Source organism: Sphaeramia orbicularis, chromosome 7 (genome assembly GCF_902148855.1).
Source record: "Sphaeramia orbicularis chromosome 7, fSphaOr1.1, whole genome shotgun sequence".
NCBI classification, from domain to species: Eukaryota; Metazoa; Chordata; class Actinopteri; order Kurtiformes; family Apogonidae; genus Sphaeramia; species Sphaeramia orbicularis.
In genome coordinates, this window is record NC_043963.1 from 35,793,282 (window position 1) to 35,816,203 (window position 22,922).

The 22,922-nt window shown below is 39.5% G+C and overlaps 1 protein-coding gene across 3 annotated transcripts in view; it reads left to right on the forward strand.

Annotated features, from left to right (window-relative positions):
* Positions 1–1,345: 1,345 nt before the first annotated feature.
* arhgef25a (Rho guanine nucleotide exchange factor (GEF) 25a) overlaps positions 1,346–22,922 on the forward strand; it is a 52,899-nt gene continuing 31,322 nt past the window's right edge. The window contains exons 1-2 of one of the 3 annotated variants that reach the window (XM_030137728.1): positions 1,346–1,950; positions 3,070–3,190. In XM_030137728.1, the coding sequence (XP_029993588.1) occupies positions 1,855–1,950; positions 3,070–3,190 (217 nt within the window). In that variant the 5' untranslated portion in view covers positions 1,346–1,854. Of the gene's footprint in view, positions 1,951–3,069; positions 3,191–15,699; positions 16,258–22,922 lie in introns of those variants that run through there. The other 2 variants (XM_030137727.1, XM_030137729.1) reach the window with 2 other exon arrangements.

The window sequence follows — 22,922 nt, forward strand, 5'->3', positions numbered from 1 at the left end:
TGCTACACTTCCACAGTGAGTATAACTCAGTAAATAAATTGTGAAGTTCTTTGTTTGCACACATCTGCATTACAGTACCATCAAGTTTCCTCCAAACGCAAACTCAGTCAGTCAAAATAACATCGTCTTCAGCGCTGTTAGCTTTGTTCTGTTTTCAGGCAGAAAATAGCCACACTAAAACCACAAATCACTTCAGTTTTCTGTTTGGTTTATGTTGTCAATAGCTACATTAGGTGTTTTCGCAATCATCCAAGGACAGAACTGTTTTGGTTTAGTCTGAACCATGGATCAACAAACAACAGTTAGAGTAACAACATAACATAGAAACTTGACACCTCAGTAATCTTCATCCTGAAACTCATCAGTGAAAAGTTTACAGTATCAGCATGAAACTACATACTTTTCATTTAAAGCTGTGTCCAAAAGTTAATAATAAAAAAAAAATTAACATCACTCTGTCACTTTCCTGGACTCTGAAAGTTGTTTCTTACTGATTTTTACAGCTTGGCATTATTTTCATCACCATAGAAGATTAACTCATTACTCCCTCTAGTGGTCACACACATTCCCAGTGATATATCGACCCATGGCTGTGCATTTATTTAGTTCATAGCTTTGTGATGCAGTACATTAATTTCTTTGGTATAACATCAGAACTCTTCTTTCCAAACACTCTTGAGATACTTTGAATATTTTAATGTATAAACAGTATATAAAACTCTTTGGTTTTAAAATGAAATGTCTTCCAGTTGACGCACAAACATAAACTTGATGTTTTCCATGATAGGTAATCAACTATGTGGCCCTTGGGTCAATAAAGTAGTATAGTAGTAAAAATGTATTGAGGGTTTTCACTTTTGATAACAAATAGTATTGAAAGTAGTCACAAGCAAAAAATAGTCGATATGATTAATCAGTACTTGAGCATCTGAAGAAGTTTACCAAGATGAGTGTACAAGATGGGTGACAGTCTCTTAAATAGTCGAACTTCATGGGCTGTGTGTTCATACCTTATTTGGGGCTGCCCTGCTGCTTTAGAGTTCACACAACCCATCTGTCACTGCCTCAGACTTGGGCAAGAAAAGGAAAGACTGTAGAGTGCCAGGGTAGTTCAAAGGAACACAGGAGCGATATAGGAAAGGTTCAGATTAATTGAGGATAAAAATGTCCAGGTAGTGAAGACAAAGAGGGCAAAAAGAAAGAACAGAAAGAATGATGGAGGGACGAGAGGTTTTGGGGAGGGGGGAGGTGATCTTTTATAGCCAATGAAGAAGAAGAAAGGAGGATTTCAGGGAGGGTGATGTGCTGAAGTCCTGGAGTCACTGCTCACTGTCTCAGCACTGAAGCAGAAGAAGCCAATTCATCAGCAAAAACCTCATAGAGAAAAATAAATTGTCTCAGAAACTCTGTGGGAGGCCCAGGGAAGTCTTTTAACTTTGTTTCCAGGGGAGGATTTTATTAAGAGGACCAGGTGGACTTATTCAGAGCTGGACTCACCTACACCCATCTCACCTTTCTGCCTAAACGTAGGCAGGAAGGAGAGACACAAGGAGTAAAATCTCTGGACCTTTGCCTAAACAAGTTTCTCAGACCAGGCAGAAACATGCCCTCCTCTTTCAGGATCAATTATTCATACGCATAAGGTTTCCTGTGTGTCAGAGCAGAATAGGCAGTCTGTGGAGGCTCAGCTCCATACTGTGGCACAGTGCGCTGTGATACAAGAACTCAAGGAGGACACCACAAGTGGAGAAGTGAGATAGAGGACACACAGAGAGCAAGATAGTCTGCATTTTGATGTTTAGAGATCCCAGCAGCAGAGCAGAGTAATTTGAGGAGGAGGTTGAAGAAAAAGAGATGAAGGCTCTGCAGAAAAATCAGGGACGCACTGACCAGATGTTGGGAGCCATGGCGGACATGCTTACTTCCGTGGCCATGCCCAATCAACAGTGGGTGAGTTGTAAATCTGTTTTCTTGGGCTCCGTTTGTGTATTTACGGGTTTTGTGAATAAAAGCATAATACCACCAAGCTCAAACTGAAAACAACAGGCATATGGAGATATTTTCCAAGACTCGTGGAGCATGACTCCCAGCTTAACATCATTACACACCATGTTTATTTTGTGTCATCGCTATAACTTGGTCATGCACCTAAAATGGTCAAACCAGACGAGCAGAGACAAGGAGGAAAGAAAAAGAGAGAGAGGGACGATGGAGGGACTGCTAGTCTCTGTTCAGTGCTCGGTAGGAATCTCGAAAGTTTCCATAGAACAGGAAGCAGAGCAGTGGTGATTAAACCATCTGACCATAAACAAACTCATGCAGGTCCAATGCCTCACTGCAACCCTTCACAATCATTCTTGTATTTGTTACTCCGTTCTCCTCAAGTTTTCCTACCTCTTTCTGTCTTTTCTTCAGACACAAGTAGTATAGACATGTCTGGTCTGGAAACCTGTTTTGCAGTCAAAATCTGAAACCACTATTAAAACAGGCAAGGGCACATAACACAGATGATCTAGCAACTTTTTTTCTTGTTGGTTTAGGTCATTTTTTAACATTTTTGTTGCTCATTTATGCACATTTCAATTGCAAAGTCAGAGTCATTCATAACTAATTAAACCGCTGTCCATACAGGGTTCAGACTGAAGTAAACTATCCACTGAGTTTCCCTTTGAAATGTCTTTGAAAAAGGTCTGTCTTGATAAATCATTTCCTTCTGGCGGATAGAAGTAAAAACCATAACAATGATTATAATCTTCTGCCATCTCTGCAGAGAAGTGATAATTCCACTTGGCTCTATTAACCTCCACTCTGGTGCTGCTGGGTTTTAAATAAAGCTCTGACGTTCTTATTCAACCTCTGTGGCAGAAGTTGGATCTCAGTGATTTCCACTGCATTCTTGTTCAGTGTGTAATGGAGAAACGGATGAAAAAGATGCAGAAAATTGTGGAAAAATGCAGCCACTGGTATAATGTTTTGTGGTTATGTGACCGTAAGCTTCAGCACAATCTTACCATAACTTCCTTCTTGAGAACCCGGCTCCTCTGCTGACAAAGGCATCTCTGTGTGCAGCTCTCAGAGGGAGGTGAGGCAGACCTCCCATTAAGTGAAGAGGAGAAGGGGCCTGTCCATGTCCAATGGGAGCCAGAGGGGCTGGACTGGGAGCAAAACCCAGAGCCGAGAGACAGAACAGGTAAGACCTGAAAGAGTTGCACTCAGCATGACAACCCATTTTGTGACCTCAAGTCGACAATGCTAGTCCAAACACTGACCTCGTCAAACCAGTCAGAGGTTATAAAACCCATTTACTCCTTAAAACACAAACTTCCAGGCACTGCTTTGAATCTTTGTGTGAAGCGTTTCGGATTCCTGTGCAGTGATGTCTAAAACAGCCTGCTAGGCCACTCAGTCACCGGTGTTGGGTAGTAAAGTCACAAAATGAAAGTAATGGTAGGTAGGTGTTAAGTAATGTGCTGCAGTTACTGAGAAAACAAAAAGGATTAGAACTGAATCTGTGGGGTTTGTTTTGGTGGTTATGCTTTAAACTCAATACATGCTAATCTTAAAACCACAGGAGCCACAAATCAGTGGGAAAACACACCTTCCTTCTGCAGCTTTCTTCTCTCAGTCCAAATAAAAGGACTAAATACAGAGATGGACGACCTGCTCTGTTTTATACTGGTGAAACTATTTTTTGGTGGGGCGTAGTACGAAAGTCAGCTTTTGGATGCACTATAACCACATATCACCACTAGGTGATGCCAAAGTGGGCACCCCAGTTTAGATGATCTTCTGTGACATTGTATTTCTAAGAAAGGCCTTGATTGTTTTTGTGATGTGACGCTGACTCCTGTGGGTGGTGCTTGGGTGCAAAATTTTGCTCTCCAAGGCTCTCGATTCTCTTGTATTGGAGGTGGGGTGGGGGTCTACTCCGCCATTTATGACGAGAATCTATGTTAAAGGGAGAGCCCAAACAGGAAACACGTCACTTGACTGCTCACTAAACGATATTTTTAAACTACACTAGAATGCTGATTATACACAGTACATCTTCTTCTTCATGTGAGACAGGTGGGGTGGCACCCTAGCGCCCTCTATTGACAAGCTGCCACTGGAAGCCAGAATGTCAATGTCATGGGACCTGCCATGTTGTTTCTGTTATGAACCACAGAAAAGAGCAGTTGAATCCCATTTGATGCACTTAAAGTTGTCAGTGAAAAATGTAATCCCCTACCTCTCAGAAAACAACTGTGATTAGCAAGTCTGCATCACAGGTTTTCTACAACCTGTAAAGAGAAGAGGAGGAGGAGGTGGTGCACAAGTCTTGTTTTCTCTCAGACTGCTTGAATTAAATGAGATGCTGAAAGGTAATTACAGAAGATTTACCCAATGATGCTAAAAATATATTGCACTGAAGCTCTAATGCAAGTTATATTGAAAAACCTTTAAGTTACAGATAGTAACAGTAGTCAATGACCTGCTCTGATGGTATAGTAGTAAGAGTACTGTGCTGAGGCTTACACTTCCTTGAAGCTGAAACAAAAAAAGCTTAAAGTTTGAAAATGTGAATAGGTTTACACAAATGAATCACTTTTCAGAATTTTATCAAATGCTAACACAACACAGACTCCAAAAATGTGTTAGAAAAGCAATCAAATGGGTCAAACATACATTTTATGTTATAAACTGTAACATATTACTTGTCAAAAGTAGCCTATCCCCACATGTGATACTCCCACCACAATCTGTTACTGTCGATATAACAACAGTAATTTATTTTCTGTATTAAAGGTTAATTATACTCATTAATTTTAAATCATGGATCTACATTTGTGTACGTGCCTCATCTGTTACTCCCTCAGCCTCTTTGTGCATGTTAGCCAGATCCAAATTCAGCTCAAAACAGACCTGAGTCCCATCTGCCATATCTGATGGCAGTCATTATGCAGTAATAATCTCAGTAAAGGTATCAGATAGGAGTCACCTGTATGTTGGTGGTTTGGTCTCATTAAACTCCACCCTCTGTATCCTCTATTAGCACTGATGGGAGTAAATTACTGTAAATGTACCGTATATAAGTATAAGCAGGAGAAAGATGTTTTGTGCTTATGTGTATACACATGCAACACTTTCCAGATGGAGTGAGAAAACATGTCCAGCTGCCTCCATTCTCCTTCTAACACTGTTGCACTTCTTCTGATTTTGCAGTGAAAGGGTTGCGTGCATTGCCATTTTCCTTGAGTGGAGTGGAACAAAAGGAGCTTTGTAGCTGGATCTGGGTTTGGGTTAGAGGGAGTGTGTGTGTGTTTATATATATGGGAGGTTTGGTGGTGTGTACCATGTGGTCGGACCACTAACTGTTCAGCAGAGTAGTACATGTCGTACGAGGAGGGGGGGCAACTGTAGACTGATCCTTATCTACAAGGGTCTGACTTTGAAGGGGTGTGCTGTCGAGGTTAATGCAATCAAATCTTATTTTGGCTCAAAACTCACGGTCAAGTAAAGCAAAAAAGGTAGAGAAATACATTATTCATGATCGTGCGGAATGGTAATGACTGAAAGTGAGATTGTTTATTTGATTCCCAGACCAGGTCCTTTACTAAATTGTTTTTGCCCAGTTTCCTCTTGATGGGAAATTGGATGGAAAATCAATGAAATGCATGACATAAAAACATCTGAACCACACTGACAAAACCTTTTCATAGACCACAGTGGGCCTGGATATATTTACCCAAAATACAAACTTAAATACACAAAATACTGACTTCTTGTGATATTATACGATACAGTTAAATGTCTGAATCTGATAAGAACCCATACATATGTACTGGATTTTCAAATCAGAGGCCAGGGAACTTTCTTATGTTGGTGTTAGTTGGATTTTAGCACATTTGAAATATAATCATTTCTTTTGTTCTTTTAAGTGGTTGGTTTTAAGTGATTCCCTAAAATGAAAGAATCCCCCTCTAATCAGTTTGACAAATTTGTCATAGAGATACACAGTGACATTTTGGTAAGTTCTTTACGAATTTTTCTGCAGTATGAAAGATAAAACTTGTATTTGTCAGAAAACATTAAATAAATAAACAATGTTGCCCTGAAAATCATCCTCTGCATCATTGTCTTAAAATATTGATGCAATATTTTATCCGTTCTTCCAAATGCAAACACATATAAATTATATTAACAATATCATTATGGTATTTATTTAAATTTATGTTACTTTGGCTGTTTTTTGGTGGTATATTATTTATATGCGTAATGATCATTCAAGAACATCTTCAAACAAGAACAGAAATCATTTTGTCATGGTGTGACTGTTGTTTCCATCTCATCTGCTGAAGAGAAGGAAAAGAGGAGAGGCCCCTACTTTCTTTAAAGTCCTGGTTCATGGGGCCATAGGGGCCATCTGTTACGTGTTAGGAACAACATGCCTGCGAGTGGCTTCACAAAAGTCAGTGCCAACCTCCACACATTCAGATGTTTTTTTTTGTTCTCTTTATCCCATTTGTCTGAGCTGAATTTGCACCTCTTCTCCCATTCTCAGCTTTACTACATTTCCAAAGAAGAGAAAAATTCATTGTTCTACAATGGAAATACTTTCCCCCTTCAATATTTTTCCTTTTGTTCTTTAATTCGTGTGTCTCTCTTCTTCCATTTTTCCTCAAAGAGGTGTTATCCAAGACCTGGCCTCGGTTTCACAGTACACAGAACTGCTGATTGTATGACTTTTGTCTTCCTTTCTGTCCTTAAACTCTCAGCCATGTACTTCATACTCTGAATGCAAGATGTGCCTGTTATGCAACATGGATCGATGACTGTGATGTGTGTCTGCAGACTGCTTTTTTATGATTCTGTCTTTTTCAAGGTAAATGCTTGAAGCCTTGTCAACAGGAAACTGCAATGAGCCACTAACAAACCTTTTCTAGTTCCACATTGGGATGAAATTACACAAAATACACATTGTGTAGTTTAGTAACGTTTTGAAACCGTACAGATATCAAGGAATTATGTCTTGTCTTTTATATAATTTCTAGCCTGTTGAATCATTTATGTCATTTTCACCTTATTGTGTCTTTCACATCTTTTACATTTCTTGACATTATCATCTCATAACATGAAACTTATTTCCTCTGTATTTCACATAGGTTTGTTGAGGTCAACTTAACAAACTGGGAGCTTGTATAAAGCTTGTCAATGTTGAACAAAATCACTTACCATATTCATAAGTATCTGTGAGGTAAAACTATGCAGAAAATGCATGCCCTTATCCATATCTGGGTTTATGAGTCTGGGAGAGCGTGCCATCCAAGAAGAAGTGCTGATCCCTGAGGACTCTGGGACTGAACTGTGTGTATGTGACCTTAAATGGGCAGAGATCAACCTGAAACTGCATCATATTTTACTGTAAGGACCGGAGATTAGACATTACGACTTTACGCAGGTGGATCATGTCATTTTCCTCGGCTGTAACACAGAACTGTGTAGTGTCTAACATCTGAAAACCACATGAAACACATTTATTAGCTGCTCACAGTTTTGCTTATTGGGGTTGGGTAGCAATAAAATACTACTAGTTTCTTACCTGTTTTTTCTGGTTTCCTTATGTCTGTGAAGGCCTAATCAGATTCATACTATCATACCTCTATCAGGTTCCATCTGTAGTATTGTGTGGTAGCTTCAGCGCAGTGCTTGAATATAACTATACTCAAAATAAATTTGATGTACTTCTGCTTTACTTAAGTGCTACTCCACTATATGTGAAATAATGCAGTACCACACTGCTAATCTGCCTCGTGATACACATTTAAAATTGACTGAAAAAAATCCCATATACTGTATGTGTATTTGATAGAATAAACATAGAAAATACAGGCCCTTCCTTCATGTGCAATTTTACTTCTGATACATTGAACTATATTTCCCTTATAATACTTTTCTGGGCAATTTTGCTTATGTAGGATTTTGAATTAAGGACTTTTGCTCATGATGGGCTATTTCTAAATTGTGGAATACATATATATATATATATATATATATATATATATATATATATGTAACTTTTGCATAAATAAATATCTTATGGCTAAGTGGTTGATATGATATGTAGTGCAGAAAAACAGCATTTGATTAAATTATTACTGACCTGTATATTTGACCAAGTTTTAAATACTGTACATTATGTACTTTCATCTTATCATGGAGCTGTAATTATGTGGATTTCATGTGCCTTGAAATGAAACAAACTTTTTTCATAAGCCAATTCTCACCATACTTTACTCATGTCCTGTTGTATGACTAATCATGTGTAAAAACAATGCTTCATTTATGCAAGATTCACAGTAAAAGCTCAGTTTGTGAGTAAAGGAAATGGGTCAGGCTAGGATAGCTGAATGATGCAGGTTGGGAAGTGGGGGGTGGTGGGGGGGTAGGGGTCACTCAGACCCCTTACAGGTCACTGCTCCACAGAACAGCTGGCATTTAGATCACGATGAAACCTGGCAGGCAGCAAATAGATGCAAACATAAAAACACAACTCACTAAGCATGAGTATGAACTAGAATATCCTCATCAACATGCCTTGTGAAACATGCAGTTTAACTTAAGGTTACTCATTTTATTTGTTGTTGTCGTTCATTGTTGTCTATTCAGGTTGAATATGTGTTGTAATGTAGGAGTCAGATGCTCAAAATTAGTTGTGCAAAATGAAATCTCTCTTGACAGTAAAAGCAGAGATCTCAGTTATCATTAATCAAAGATAAAGCAGCTGTGTCTCTCTGTGTGGTCCCTCGGTTTGCTTTGGTTTAATTAACATTTTCTCCTTTGGGTGGCGTTTTAGCTCATGCTTAAGCCTTACACACAATCCTCAGCAGTCCCAGAGTATCAGTGCTTGCACAGGTTCACAGCCCAGCTCCAGAAAGATAACAGCAGTGGATCAGGTAAAGCTCCAGTTTAAGTAATATCAACAACAATGTCAATATATATATATTTTTAAAGCTGGATCGTGTTAAAGAGAATGCGTTTGTGCAAAGTGTGTGTCTGTGTGTGCTCATAATTGTGGGTATTTTAGTCTGCTGGGTGTCTCACCAGGTGGTGTACCTCTGTTCTATGTTGTGCAGCACTCCTGCTGTCAGAGAGCTGCACTGCATGAGCTCCACCAGTGGGAGGTACTGAGTGGTACTAGTGGTAAAGTGCACACACACACAGAGCAACACACCCGTCTGTCTCCCTGGTGTATGCCGGCAGCATAGTCTAATTGGACAAAAACAACCTCTCCCTGCAGACCAGCAGGACAGAACAGAAAAGAACAGGACAGTTACTCTATGACTTCTGCTCTGTAATGGGACTCGAGCCAAAAACCAAAAACCTCCCCCTCGCACTGGCTTGTCCAGAATGCCAGTTTGCCTTAATTGGCGCTCAGCTCAGAGATGAAGGGATGGAGAAACAGGAGAGAGAGAGGAACTAAGGGAGAAAAAGTGAGGGAGGAGGAAAGAAAAATGAAATCTAAGTGAGCATATTTTGGCAGGATTTCAGATAGCTGATGGGGTGAGGAGAGGCTAATGTCAGAGGGGGGTTGGGGAACACACTGTGATACTGCATATCTGCTGAACTGAGACTTGCTGTAGCTATGAGTATGCATGCTTATGTCATCTTAATTCTGCATATTTGCTTAATCCTTCTACAGTTTAAAGCAAAATCATGCGCAATATTATAAATACATACTGTATATATGGTTATGGATTTATCCCAGCAGGGAGTGTGTTCTATTTATGACATTTATATCCTCTCTACAAAAGAACATCATGCTTTTTCATGAGTTAATTTACATTCAGTATAATTGTTTTGTGAGCGTGCCTCCTAAATCTGATTGACAGTCTTTGATATACAGAGTGGAAAAATGATACGTTCTCGATGTTTGGCTGTATGGCTCTGATAAAAACATACACATCCATCTAGTCGTTTGCTAATCTTTACTCAAGTCTTAAAATCCAGCCAGGTTTTAATGTATACATATGGATTTTTTCATCCTCAACCCTAGCCCTCCAGTACTCCTGTCTTCTTTCCACATCTGCACGAACATACGTGTGTGTATGAATCATTTCTAGTGCGTCTCATGTGGGAGAGGGAGAGAGGGAAGGAGCAAGGAAGTGAAGAGGAGAGATAAAAGGAAGGAGATGAATGGGTGTTAATGCACGCCTCACCTCACATCCCCTGCTCCTCCCGTTTTGGGAGCACACACAAGCCAGGGGAGGAACATTTTTTCCATATTTCTGTTAACATTCAAAGCTTTGTACATGTCTCCTGGACCAATTTGAGTGTTCATTTATTCATAGGTTGTATTCCTAGAGGAGAAAGTGATGCTGTAGCTGTTGAGCTCAGAGGCTGATCCACAGAAACATTCATTGTACCAGTTACTTTTCAGGTTTGGCCATTTTTCTCTCTAACTCTGTGAATAACAAGAATGTCACCATATTTCTGAGTGAAATACTTTGTGTTCTGGGCATTTGTGGGATTGCTATTAAAGATCGAATTGGTATTTAGCAGTGAATGAAAACAATTTGCTGTGTTTGCAGTGCTTTGAAGCAGCGCTGTCGACTCAGTGAACCAGCACTTGCACTCAGTCTTATGCAACAAGTACAAATGCCCCCTTCTGGGTATCTTGTAGAAGCACACTCAGGCAGCTGTTAACTTAAAAGCACATGAAAAGATTCTTACTCATTCACTTCATGAATTTTGAATGCATCTCAAGAACAATGTATTCTTCATTATCTCTCCTCTCTGTAGTCTGTGTTTGTGTGGAATGATGTGCAGGGAGCATTCACTCAATTTGTAATGCACTGCCCTCAGATTCTTGTCGCTGTGTCTTCGTTTTATCTCGTTTCTTTTAAACCCTCTGCTCTGCTGTCATATCCATTGTTTCCCATTATGCTTTGAATTGTGCGCCTGTGCTTAGATAGTGTTTGGCAGCCATATCAGCATCAGACAAGTGGAGACATTCAGCAGCGCTGTTCAATATTCCTCTGGTGAATTGCCCCTTCAATCACAGTCGCTTAAAGCATCCATTATAAGCAAGAAAGGGTGAGGTGGAGGGACGCCGGGAGGGAGAGGAGGGGGGAGTTTTGATCTGTCTGTTTCTCTGCAGAATGTAAGTGTTGCATGTGGCAAACCTGTGTATTGTCTGACCTGAGAGTAGATTTTATATCCATCAGTAGGTTTTTCTCTGGGGTAGAACCTGTCCTCTGTTACATTTGCTTTACTTTATTCTGACATGCCAAGAGCCCAGTGCTGGGAGGTGCACTTACCAAGGACGCAAGGTTATTTGTATTTAATTACAAGTGGAAATAGATGTTAAACTGTCAGCACATGTTCAGTAATCTATTAAATTATTTTCAATCATGGGAAAAGGACATTGGCTCAACAATTAGGCAAATGTATCAGTCTCTTAATGCTGTAATACCACTGATATCCAATGGGGTCCTAAATGACAGGAAAAGTCCTGTCCCTTCCAATAAAATTGGACTGCAACTGCATGCAATTTTTAAAATCCCCATCATTTACATGTATGACCTTTGTCAATTTAAAAGATAATTTTGCAAGTAAAGAAAGACACAGTTTGTGGTAAAGCAACTGAACTATTGGACTGTGAAAATATGGAAAGAGAAAGACTACACAGCAGAAGGTCATGGAGGTGATGTAATCATAACTGTCTCGCCCTACAATCTGTTCAGAGGTGTTGAAGATGTCTCTGCAGCTTCAACTTGACAAGACTGTAGTGATTTTTACCTCTTTTTATACTTTGTCACCTTGCTCTCGAATATAGAGATAAAGTAGTGCTGGTGACGTGTATAACATGCAATGTCAGATGCAGTCCATTCAGCTGTTCAACACAAAAGTAGACATTTCTTATCTTTACCACAAACTTTGGCTATCTTAGCTCATAAAATTACCTTTTAAATTGACAAACATATGTGTAAATAGTGACACAGTACAGACAGGATCAAAAAACTGTCTTGCCATTCATATTGTTTCCTAAGTTATGTCCCATGATGCACACCAAAAGGGGCGGGACTTCAGCTCTCTGTCATCCTTGCTCCCCTATGCTTACCTTTACCTTCTATACAAAAATATGAAGTCAGTCATTTTTTTCAAGATGTTATTTTGGTGGTCCATCTTTAAATTATTTATTTCTCAGTCATATTTCTTAGTTTCTTTGACATTTACTGTGCCAGGCTCTGTTTTACATGTCTGTATGACAGCTCACTTACTGATTTGGACTTTGTGGGTTCTTGTTTATTTAAGACTATAAAAGTACTTTGTTATGCCATTCTTGCCAAAGTTTATGTTTTATTGAGTTGGTTAAATAACATTTAGCTTTAGCTCACCTCAGGCTCTTGTAGTTCTATCCCTTTTGTCCAAATATGTTCACTTCTTTCTCCAAAAAGCCATCATGTTGAAACTACAAAACTACTACTGGTTTCAATATGCTTCACAAATCAGTGGGTGACGTCGTGGTTCCTTCTTCTTCTAAGTGCACTTCAAACATACATAAGCAAAGCAACAAACATGCATTATCATAAACTTTTTAATCCATACTAAAAAGAACAAATAGGTCTACTAGCTAGTCACTAACATTGATGGATATATGGAAACAGACACAACAGACATACATTGTAGGAATGTTTGTCCATCATAGAAACAAAAATGCAAGTAATTTTAGTATAAAATACTTCATTACATAAGATTCGTACATCGGTGAAGTTTGTGAGTGTTTTTTGCGCTCATAGCTGGTCATTTGTCAACATTAGCTGACTCCATTTTTAAGAAAGGCACTGAAGAAGTAGGAAGTGGAAAAAAATGTAATAAAAAAAATCCTTTGTAAAAACACACAGGCCTTTATCATGAATGATATCATAAATGTAGGAATCTGAGAGCCCATTAGCTTATAAATGGAGTAAGCTAACGTCAACAAATGATGCTCCAAACAGAACACAAACTTCACTTAAGCATCAAATAAATATTCATAATGTTGTACTTTGTATTCAGCTCCACCCCTATTATGTATAGTCAGAAAAAAGAAACAAAGAAGTAAGTGAAAGAAAACAAGTGGAGTGTGATGCACCGTTGTGTATGTGTACTCAGTTTGTGTGGCTAATGGGTGAGGCTGCCAGGGCCCTCTGTTTGCGCTGACTGTCTCCTGAAGAGGACAGAAACATCCTGACAGCAGTCTGCCACCACCCTGTCACTGTGACGCGACGAACACTGGAAAGACAGCCATGCCAACTGATGAAGCACTTGACAGTGCACCTCAGGGATGCACCCGCTTGTGTGTACGGTTGCATGTCAATGTCAGCCGTTACTCAGTCTTCTCTTGTTTCTGTCAGTGCCCCTGAGAAGAACCTGAGTGGGTGCTCTGACGCCTCTCGTCTTTGTTGAGGTAATCAGGAGGTGATTTCCACTCAGTGGGATTGTTGTCTGTGTGAAAGGAGCAAGGCGTGATGTGTGCTGCAAATGTGAAAGGAGATAACATTATGACTCATAAGCTTAGCTGCTTCAGGCCTAATAACCGCTGTTTGTTGGTCAGAATATAATTGCTCGGCTCTCAGAACGTACAGTATATCATAAAAGCGTCATCACCAACCTTTTATGTTTTCCTTCCTCTGCCTTGAGTTGTTTCCTGGCATAAAGCAACTGCTCTTATTGATATTTCTGCAGAACTCTGACTTCACCAGAACACTGTAAATTATTTGGTCCTTAACAAGATATAAAAAAACCCCTTAGATTTAGAAGAGATGGATAATTTATTGTATTTTAAGACTTTAAGTGTTCATTCATCTCATACATTTCTAGATTTAACAATCTTAATTCAAGAAATCTTGTCAAGTGAAATGATCTTGCTGCATGGACAGATATTGCACTTGTTTTGAGTACTTTTCCTCAGATTTAGTGTTTTTATCTTGTTTTTAGAGACCCCTTTTTTTGCAGGGAAAGGCAGGAAGATGAGTCAAAATTTTGTCTTGACTGAGGTAAATTTGTTCTGCATCTAAATTTGGTGCACATAATTTTATCCTGCTATGTTGGCTTACGCAGCTCCCAGGTTCAGTGCATTGTCTGTCACTAGCTAAGAAGAAATAAAAAAAAGAAAAACATCATTATGGTCTGATGACAGTTTTATGTAGACTGGTGTGTGTGTGTGTGTGTGTGTGTGTGTGTGTGTGTGTGTGTGTGTGTGTGTGTGCAGTACAGTGCTGCAAGATATATAGCCTCTCTATATGACAGACTCACTGATGTCTGTGACCATAAAGCCCATGAGATCAACACATACAGAGATGAGCATAAATACACGATACACTCAAACACACTAAAGTATCTGTTCTAAATAACAATTTATTTTGTTTTAGGCTATTCAGGCTATTTGAACACTCAAATATTGTAGGTGAAAATAATATATCATAATGATGTTTTGTCTGTCACCTGGGACTACAGATGGAAATTAGCACTGTTGCTACAATCTGGCATATTATACAGCTGCAATTGTTGTAGATGTTCATTAATATGCACTGTCCCTAATAAATAAATAAATAAATAAATAAATAAATAAATAAATAAATACTTGATATTACCTGCTATTGCAGATACATGGCTCTGTGAATGGTGTGATTATACACTGAACCATAATTCTGAATATTATTTCCATTTCTTCAATTTGATCCTTCTGAATCCTGCACATTTGATGTTAAATGCACTACATTTGTTTTATTCAGTTTGTCCATTCTATAAAATGCACATTATAACACATTATAAATTATAAAATGTCATACATTGTAATAAATGGCTATACAGTACATATTGGATTTATGCATGTAATTAGTTTATTTGTTGGTTACTTTATTCTGTTTTATTTATGTAGCAGTATCTGTGGTGGGTCTACAGTGTATTTGGATAAATTGTTTGACTGCATACACACGCACATACACACACACACACACACACACACACACACACACACACACACACACACAAAGAATGCCTACATTGTGAAATTGGATACCTCCACTCTGCTCCATGGAAACACAAAGAAAAAAACCCCCTCACTATGCCTGCTCCATGATAATAAATGAACAGAGTAGTCAATACCATCCCATAGAGGAAACCCTGTAATACATAAAGAAAATACAGCTTCCACTTCCCCCATAGTGCAGCCAGTGAGTCTAATGCAAACTTTGTTGTATGACATTATGGCTGCAATACTGGGAAATACATGACACCTTCAGCCTAATATGGCCTCTCTTCTGTAAATAGCATTATGTATCATTACAGACCTGCGTGTAACTATTTCCAGGGTCAGCTCTGAGGGGGACACAAGAGAGCGTGGCATTTGATCTGGTCTAGGAGTTGGATTTCTCAGAGTCCCTGCTGCCAGCATTACCCACGCCAAAACGAGACTCGACCATGTAGAAAAGAGGATAAGAGACAAGGCAGGGACAGCAAACGAGAGAGGAAAAAGAGAGGAGCCGAGGAAAAACAGCTGTGGGGGGGCGGGAGGGGGGTCGACAGAAACAGAGGACAGGAAGAGAGAATATTAGGGGAGTGGGAACCTTATCCTGGAATAGCCAGCAACTAGAGCTGCAGACTCCACCCTTCTCACCCCTCCCCTTACTCTCTCTCTCTCCCACTATCTCTCCCTCTCTCTCTCTGAAGCAATCTCCCAGTCTGTCATTTGACCAGGCAGTTCACAGAGGCGAGAGCTCAGCACCAAAAAGAAAACAGAGGGAGAAAGAGAGACAGAGCAAAGGGAGCACGCTGAACATAAGCTTACAGGAATGTTTCCTTTCTATTTATCACCAGCTGAAGACCTCAGAGTGTGGATTTAGCAACGGCTGCATTTGTGGACTCTTTCTCTTCTTCTTCTTCTTCTTCTGCTTCTTGTTGTGGATGTGGACTTTAACTCTGTCTGTGGTCAACTGAGGAGGTGGAGGAGGAGGAGGAGGTTAAACTGGCACCTTTTTTGGGGGAGATTAACACTTTGAGGAGTAAACCTAGTTGTGTGAGGGTGACAGTTAGAATTAGAGATAGAGGTAGAGAGAGTGGGAGTGGGAGTGGGAGAGAGTGAGTGAGTGCCGGGCCATGCCCACCTCTGCTCATGGTCCAACATCATGAAAGGGGGCCACCATCACCACCGCCACCACCGAGGCTGTGGCTGCCAACACTTGTTCCGTAAAGTCCTGGCCAAGTGTGGCTGCTGCTATGCCCGAGTCAGAGGTCAGTATCACACACACACGCACACATACACACACATACACACACACATGCACACATGAGGCAAGTGTCGGGATAAGTGCAATGTTACATATTCCATCAGATTACTTAAAGGGAGTAATGTACTGTAAATACTTTGAATACTTGTGTCACATTATTATTGTATCTAACAGTGTGAGAGAGTCTGAACCCAGGAGTCACTTTAAATGTATATTAACACTCATTGTGGAGATGGAAACTATACATATACTATATGTGCACACAAAGGTAGTCTAGGTTTATTGACTGACAAAGGATCCAGGCACAGTTTTCCTTGACCTTAAATTCTCCACAGCATCAAGTTAGTGTGAAAACCAGTAAACGAAGATGGAAAATACCTATATAGAGTTACAGTTCCATAGCAGAATATTTGTTTTCACTTAGTTTCCTCTCACCACAAAAAAACAGCTTAACCTTCTTTTTTTTACCTAAATAAAAAAGATACGAATACATTTTATATTTCAGAGTGAGTCGCACAAAATGTATTCTATTACTGTTAAAGTTGTAACGGTATCCTACCCTGTATTTCATTTGTAACTGTGACTAATTCTTGTTATATTGTGTTCTATTTATATGTATTTACATTCTGTGACTCCCCAAGACTGGAAGAGGCTTATTTTAATAACATTTTTCATTGTCAGTGAAAGTTTCTTGCCTTTGGCTTGAGGATGGAAAAAATGCTTTTATGATGGCTGTTTTGTATATTTTGGACTGTGTTAAATTGAAATTCCAACTCCATTAGCTCCTCTCCTCTCCTCTCCTCTCCTCTCCTCTCCTCTCCTCTCCTCTCCTCTCCTCTCCTCTCCTCTCCTCTCCTCTCCTCTCCTCTCCTCTCCTCTCCTCTCCTCCCCTCCCCTCCCCTCCCCTCCCCTCCCCTCCCCTCCCCTCCACATTTTACTTAGACACCCACCCACTTCTTCCTGATCTTTCTTTCCATTCCTATAACTGTGCGCTAATGATTTAATCCATGGTCTTTTGCTTGATCTCTCCACCTCCAGATAACAACATTTGTGTCACATTTCTTGCAAAAACAGTCTGTGCACTCTCCAATTGAACGCACAGTGAGAAACTGGAAAGTGGAAATGCATCATACTTTTTCCTATTAAAAAGGAGAAAGAGGAAATGTGTGTGTGTGTATGATTCGGAAAGTAACTGTACTCATCATGATGAGTGTGTGTCAGTCGGGTATGTGCAGCACGTGGATGGATGAAACACCCAGGGAGACTGAGCCACTCTGAAACATTCCTCTACCCCAAACAGTGTGAGCTGAACAAAACAGCAGTAATCCCCACCTCTCTTTCTCTCCCTCCAACTCTTCTGTTTGTTGTAATGAAGTGCAGCAGGAATAGCAACAGTCCATTAGAATAGTGTGGTTGAGTAAAAACAGCGGGTGGCATGATACGTAATAACAACTGAGCTGGGTCAAACTCACAGTCATTGGCAAACTGTGCCGCTTGTACATTCACAATCTTCTGTTGCAGTAAAGTTTGGTAAATTTAGTTTAGAAACATTTTCAAAGCTCACCATATAATATTTGTGTGTGCTCATGTTCTTAGGTGAAGTTTGTGTTGGAGTCTGAGTTGTGCTGGGAACTAGTTGTTTGTTGACATTAGCCAGCTGCATATCTAAGCTAATGGTAGCAGTGTTGTACACTGTAGGAAAACAGAGAACTGCTACTGAAGAAGTCAGCATGAGAGGAAAAAGTGAAAAAATAAATGAGTGCACACACTGTTATTGTAGCTGTAGGCCATTGTCAACAAACAACAGACTCCAACACAAATGTTCATGAACACACAAGCTTACAAAAGCCCAAATTGTACATATTAAACCTTGAAAATATAATTCATTTGATAAGTTTTGTTTTGAATTTGGAAGTTTGATGGAAAAAAGCAATTACATGTGAGCTAAAAAGTAAAAGAAAAAAACAAACCTAATCAACATAATCTACAATGTGCAAAAGTGATGCAGTTGAATTCACAATATTAAAGAATTTCCTACACAGCCTGTGCTTCAAATATATGAGAAGGGTCCACAATTGCATCATCACACACAACACACTCCCATTATCACTTACTGAGCTATGTTGTCATTTACTGTTTCCAGGTCCACTTATGGTCATTACTTTGTATCCAATATGTTGCAGTACTGTGTTCCTGAGTCAATAAAACACATCCTGTTTTCATTTTACCCTTTACATGTGATATTACAGAAAAAGGGGAAGTGATGGAAACTAATAAGTGAATTTACAATTCCTAAACAAATGAGTAAAATTGAGTTTGGTGCTAGTTAATATTAACCAGTGTTAGTTCACACTGTATCTACCAAACCAGATCTTTATAGATTCCCCTGATATCAAATAATGCTTCGATGAGATCTTTCATGCCTTTTAAACTTTGTGGTTCATTTGTCAGCCCTTTTCTGGTGCTGTCAAGTTCAGGGGAAAGTAAATGAAGTATGAAGTGAAGTGATGCTGTGTCATAAACAGACCAGAAACAGTATTTAATATAAGACACTTAAAATTATGATCTGCTGCAGCTTAAACATTCACTAAAGGAAATTACTCTAATCGCTGTATTTGAGTTAAATAAAAAAGAAGTTATAATAATGACTATACAGGCTCTGGCAGATGAAATGAGTTTCACCATGATGTCAGACTTTTAGAAAATTACATGACACCCACATCAGCTCAAAACACCCCCAGCTGACCTCTTTTCCCAACCTTAACAAAGTATGAACCTATTTTGAAGCTACCACGTGTTCCCACCTTGTCTTTCTTAAGCTATAAAGCAGAAAAGCGAGTTCACACATTAGAAACTGTCTCACCACATCTACCAGTGCGTACATTTCCCTGAAGTCCTAAAGCTCCATACGCCTGCCTTTCTATCTGTGTCCTTTAGTTTGTTGCCTTCCTCTCTCGGTCTCTGCGTCCCTGTCGCTGTGTTATGCACACAAGACCTCTGACATTGTAGCTCTCAGGCAAAGTTAAAACAACCATGGCGTCTAATACGATATATGAGTTTATGCGGCGGTGCCACGCTGTGTGTTTGTTCACTTTTACGAGCCTACATCAAAGGGATAAACAGTCAACCTACCCACTGAGGCTCCGTACATAGGGGGCTCATGAAGCAGGCTTTCATATTATTGGCTGGTGTTCTTGGATACATACCTCAGATTCCTTCAGTTTAATCTCTTATGTAATGGATATTCTCCTTTTCCATAGACTGCAGCTCCCCACTGCACCTCTACCATGTTATCATAGCAAATACACATACACTTAGATCATAATATATAAACATGTGGAGGATTGGAAAAATGAAACATTTCTGCCTATTAAAAGAAATCTAAATAAACACGCAGAAAGAACAAGAACATAATTCCAGCAGCCCAACAGTAATGCATGTGTTCAGATGAAGTTTAATGTATCAAGGGGCTGTTTTTGATACAACATGACAAGATGAGGTGTTTTATATTTGTAGTGTTATGGTGAAAAAACCTCTTGATCTTTCTTTATGGCCTGAGCTAAAGAAATGTGAGCACTATACCTCCTCTGGAGAGGCCACATTAAAGAAATACAGTAGTCTCTTAAAGTAACTTAACTATTAATGTGAGGCTGTGTTCTCCTTAAAAGCTCCTCATACAGAATGTAAAGTACATTTCTGTGTTGCTGCTGCTGCTGCTGCTTGGGTTCCCTACATACAGTCCTTTCCAAACATCTGTGTAAAGAAACTTCTATAATTATCAGGATGTGAGTTGGGGGAGGACTGTCGTTGATATGGGTTTTTTAATAGCACTTCCACTTTCTCCTCTATTTATCCTTTTTTCCTCACTGACATTTTCTCTGATACATTAAACTTTTCAAGCTCATTCATTTGGTCTTTCTGTGTCGGTGTTGCGGCAACTTATCCGGGTTGACCCGTTAGCCTTTATGTTGTGGTGTTTACAGGAAAAACACTGAACAATGTGGGTCCGAGTGTTCCAGGCAACGTCCTCATTCAGGACCCCTGGCTAGCCCAAGACATTGTTCTGACTGACCAGTAATGCAATAATATCAAAAGATGCAGAATTTCACCACTAAAGAGCTCTTGTTTTGCTCGCGTTGAAGTAAGCTAAAATAATCAGGGTTAAATTACAGAACAATGGCTTGGTTTGACCTGCCAGATTCATAATCTGACACCAATATCAGAGAAGAATTTCCTCTCTGTAGTTGTCATTTTATCAAAGCTGACTTGTACTGTAGCAGTGCTTCTGAGCCATGAGAATGCCATGCACGCCCCAAAGGGCATTTCTGCAGTTGCTAGGGGGTATATGCTAAGTAGATTTAATAAAATAATATAAATCCACATGCATTTGTCAAAAGGAAAAACAACTAAATAGGATTACCGGCTGATATCATGCTGATCTTTTGTAAATCCACAATAACTGGTAAGCTTACCATTGACTTGAGTCAGCTTAAAACCTTTCAACATCACATGCTGCAGTGGAGTGTGTATAGTTATCTAATACATATGTAATATAACTGAAGAAATATAGAAAGAAAATAATAAATGGTTAATCTGATAGATTCTTCAGAGTGTAATATAAGATAAATGATCAAATAGCTGGAGGAGTAAACAGTTGAATTATAGGCTAGTGATACAGTAACAGCTGATTTGTATGAAACATGTTGTGAAACCAGACATTTTAACATTATTAAATGTTCAATATGTATCTTTTTGTATGCTTAGGTAAGGGTTGGAATCTGTGCTATTTTTGACATTTGTTGACTCCATTTCTACGATAATCATAGCTAGTGTTGTGCACTATTGCAACATTAAAATAGTAGAACAGATGCACTGAAGAACCTGGGAGCAAGAATTAGGATTTTCAGAGAAAAATCAACCCCAGTTACTCTGCCCCAGTCCCAGTGTATGTGCTGTTATCATGTTATCATCATCATCAGTGAGACATTTGTTAGCTTAGAAATGGAGTGCGCTAACACCCCAATAAACATATGCAAATCATGCACATTGATGTGAGCTTTACAGTCCATATGAGAAGAATTTAGTGCGTCAGTAAAGGGGTCCTTGAACTTGTGTGATTGCACTCAGACATTACACCAAAGATGAAAGGTTGGGAACCACTCCTCTGTTATAATGAACAAATCTGTATGCTCAGTGTTTACAATGCATCTGCACCATTCATGGACTTAAAATAAGAGCCACTCCACTGACACATGGGGAAATTATAGCGTACTACATGATCATTCCCTACTTAAGCATAATAACACTTCCTTGCACACTGGTTTATGACACACAGTAGAGCATGCCATTATGTCACACCATATGTGTACCCGGCAGATCCCTTCATTGACATGCACGCTCACTCAGATCAGTGTGCTCACACAGACCAGCCTATGAATTGACGTCAAGTAATTTCAGCTGCTGTCACTCAGACCTTAATGACTTGTCCAAGGAGGTCATCAGCGCCACCTCAAACCCATTCACTTTCATGCAGAAAAGCAGCCGGATCAATGGCTTTCTGGTGCATTGTACAGCCTTTTTGCCTCTGTTGCCACCTCTTAATCAATGCAAAATGACATAAGCAATGCAGTCCCAGCTAAGCGTGCTGATGTGTGTAGGTGGCAGAGGGTGTTTGACTGCGGCGGTGTGTGTTAAATGATGATGTGGATGGACAAAAAATTGAGTTAGAGGAAATGCATAACAACATAAACATGAGGCTTAAGCCCTGGATGTGCAAAGTGACGGGAGGGGTGGGATTATTGATCTAAACTGTACTCAACATGATAGAGGCGGCCGGGGAGATGGACAGGTGGAGAGATGGGTATAATGAACAGAAAAGCATTCATTTTAGCTCTGATGTTAGTGCTGCTCTGCATGACACATTAGCAGATTGGCTGCCAGAGGGCCATTAGCGAGGGGTGCTTTCCCAGCAAAGACTGTTGACAAACCATTTAAAAATAGATGGTGCACCATTGTCTGATACTGTAAGAAGTCAGTTGCTCTCACAACCCAAAGGAAGGAAGGGCAACCTGTAGATTCCACAAGTCAGATGTGAACGGAGGACGGGGTTTTTTGAGAGATTTTTATGTGTCTGGGAGAGCTAAAAGCAAAACTTGTATCCTAATTAACAAGTATGTGTTGTTACCTTTTTCTTTGCACAGTCTCCAATGGTATTTGGGATGCACGCTGAGGTAAACCTGATGGAGATAAATACAGGCAGACAGAGCTAAAGAGCAAGGATGAGATGAGGATAAAGTGGAGGTAACGTTCTTAAATAAAGCAGATCCAGAAGGGGTGACAGCTTATAAAACACAAAAAAAAACCCAAACATAAATGGTCTTTTACTTCATAATAGATCAAAAGTTAAATATCGAGGTTTTCTAATAGTGAGTAAAATAGGTAGTTTGTTTCATATGACAGTTAATTAATTTGCATTTCTGTTTTTTTTTGTGTTTTTTTTTTTTTCATACACTGGCCACAAACACATGAAAGCATCCCATAGGACAGTGAATAACTGTTTCCACCAACATATTTCATGAACATTTCAGTATTGTATCAGAAAATGCAAAATCTTTTAATTTTGGGGGATTATGTGCTTACATGAGATGGATTTTATCAACTGATTTGTAT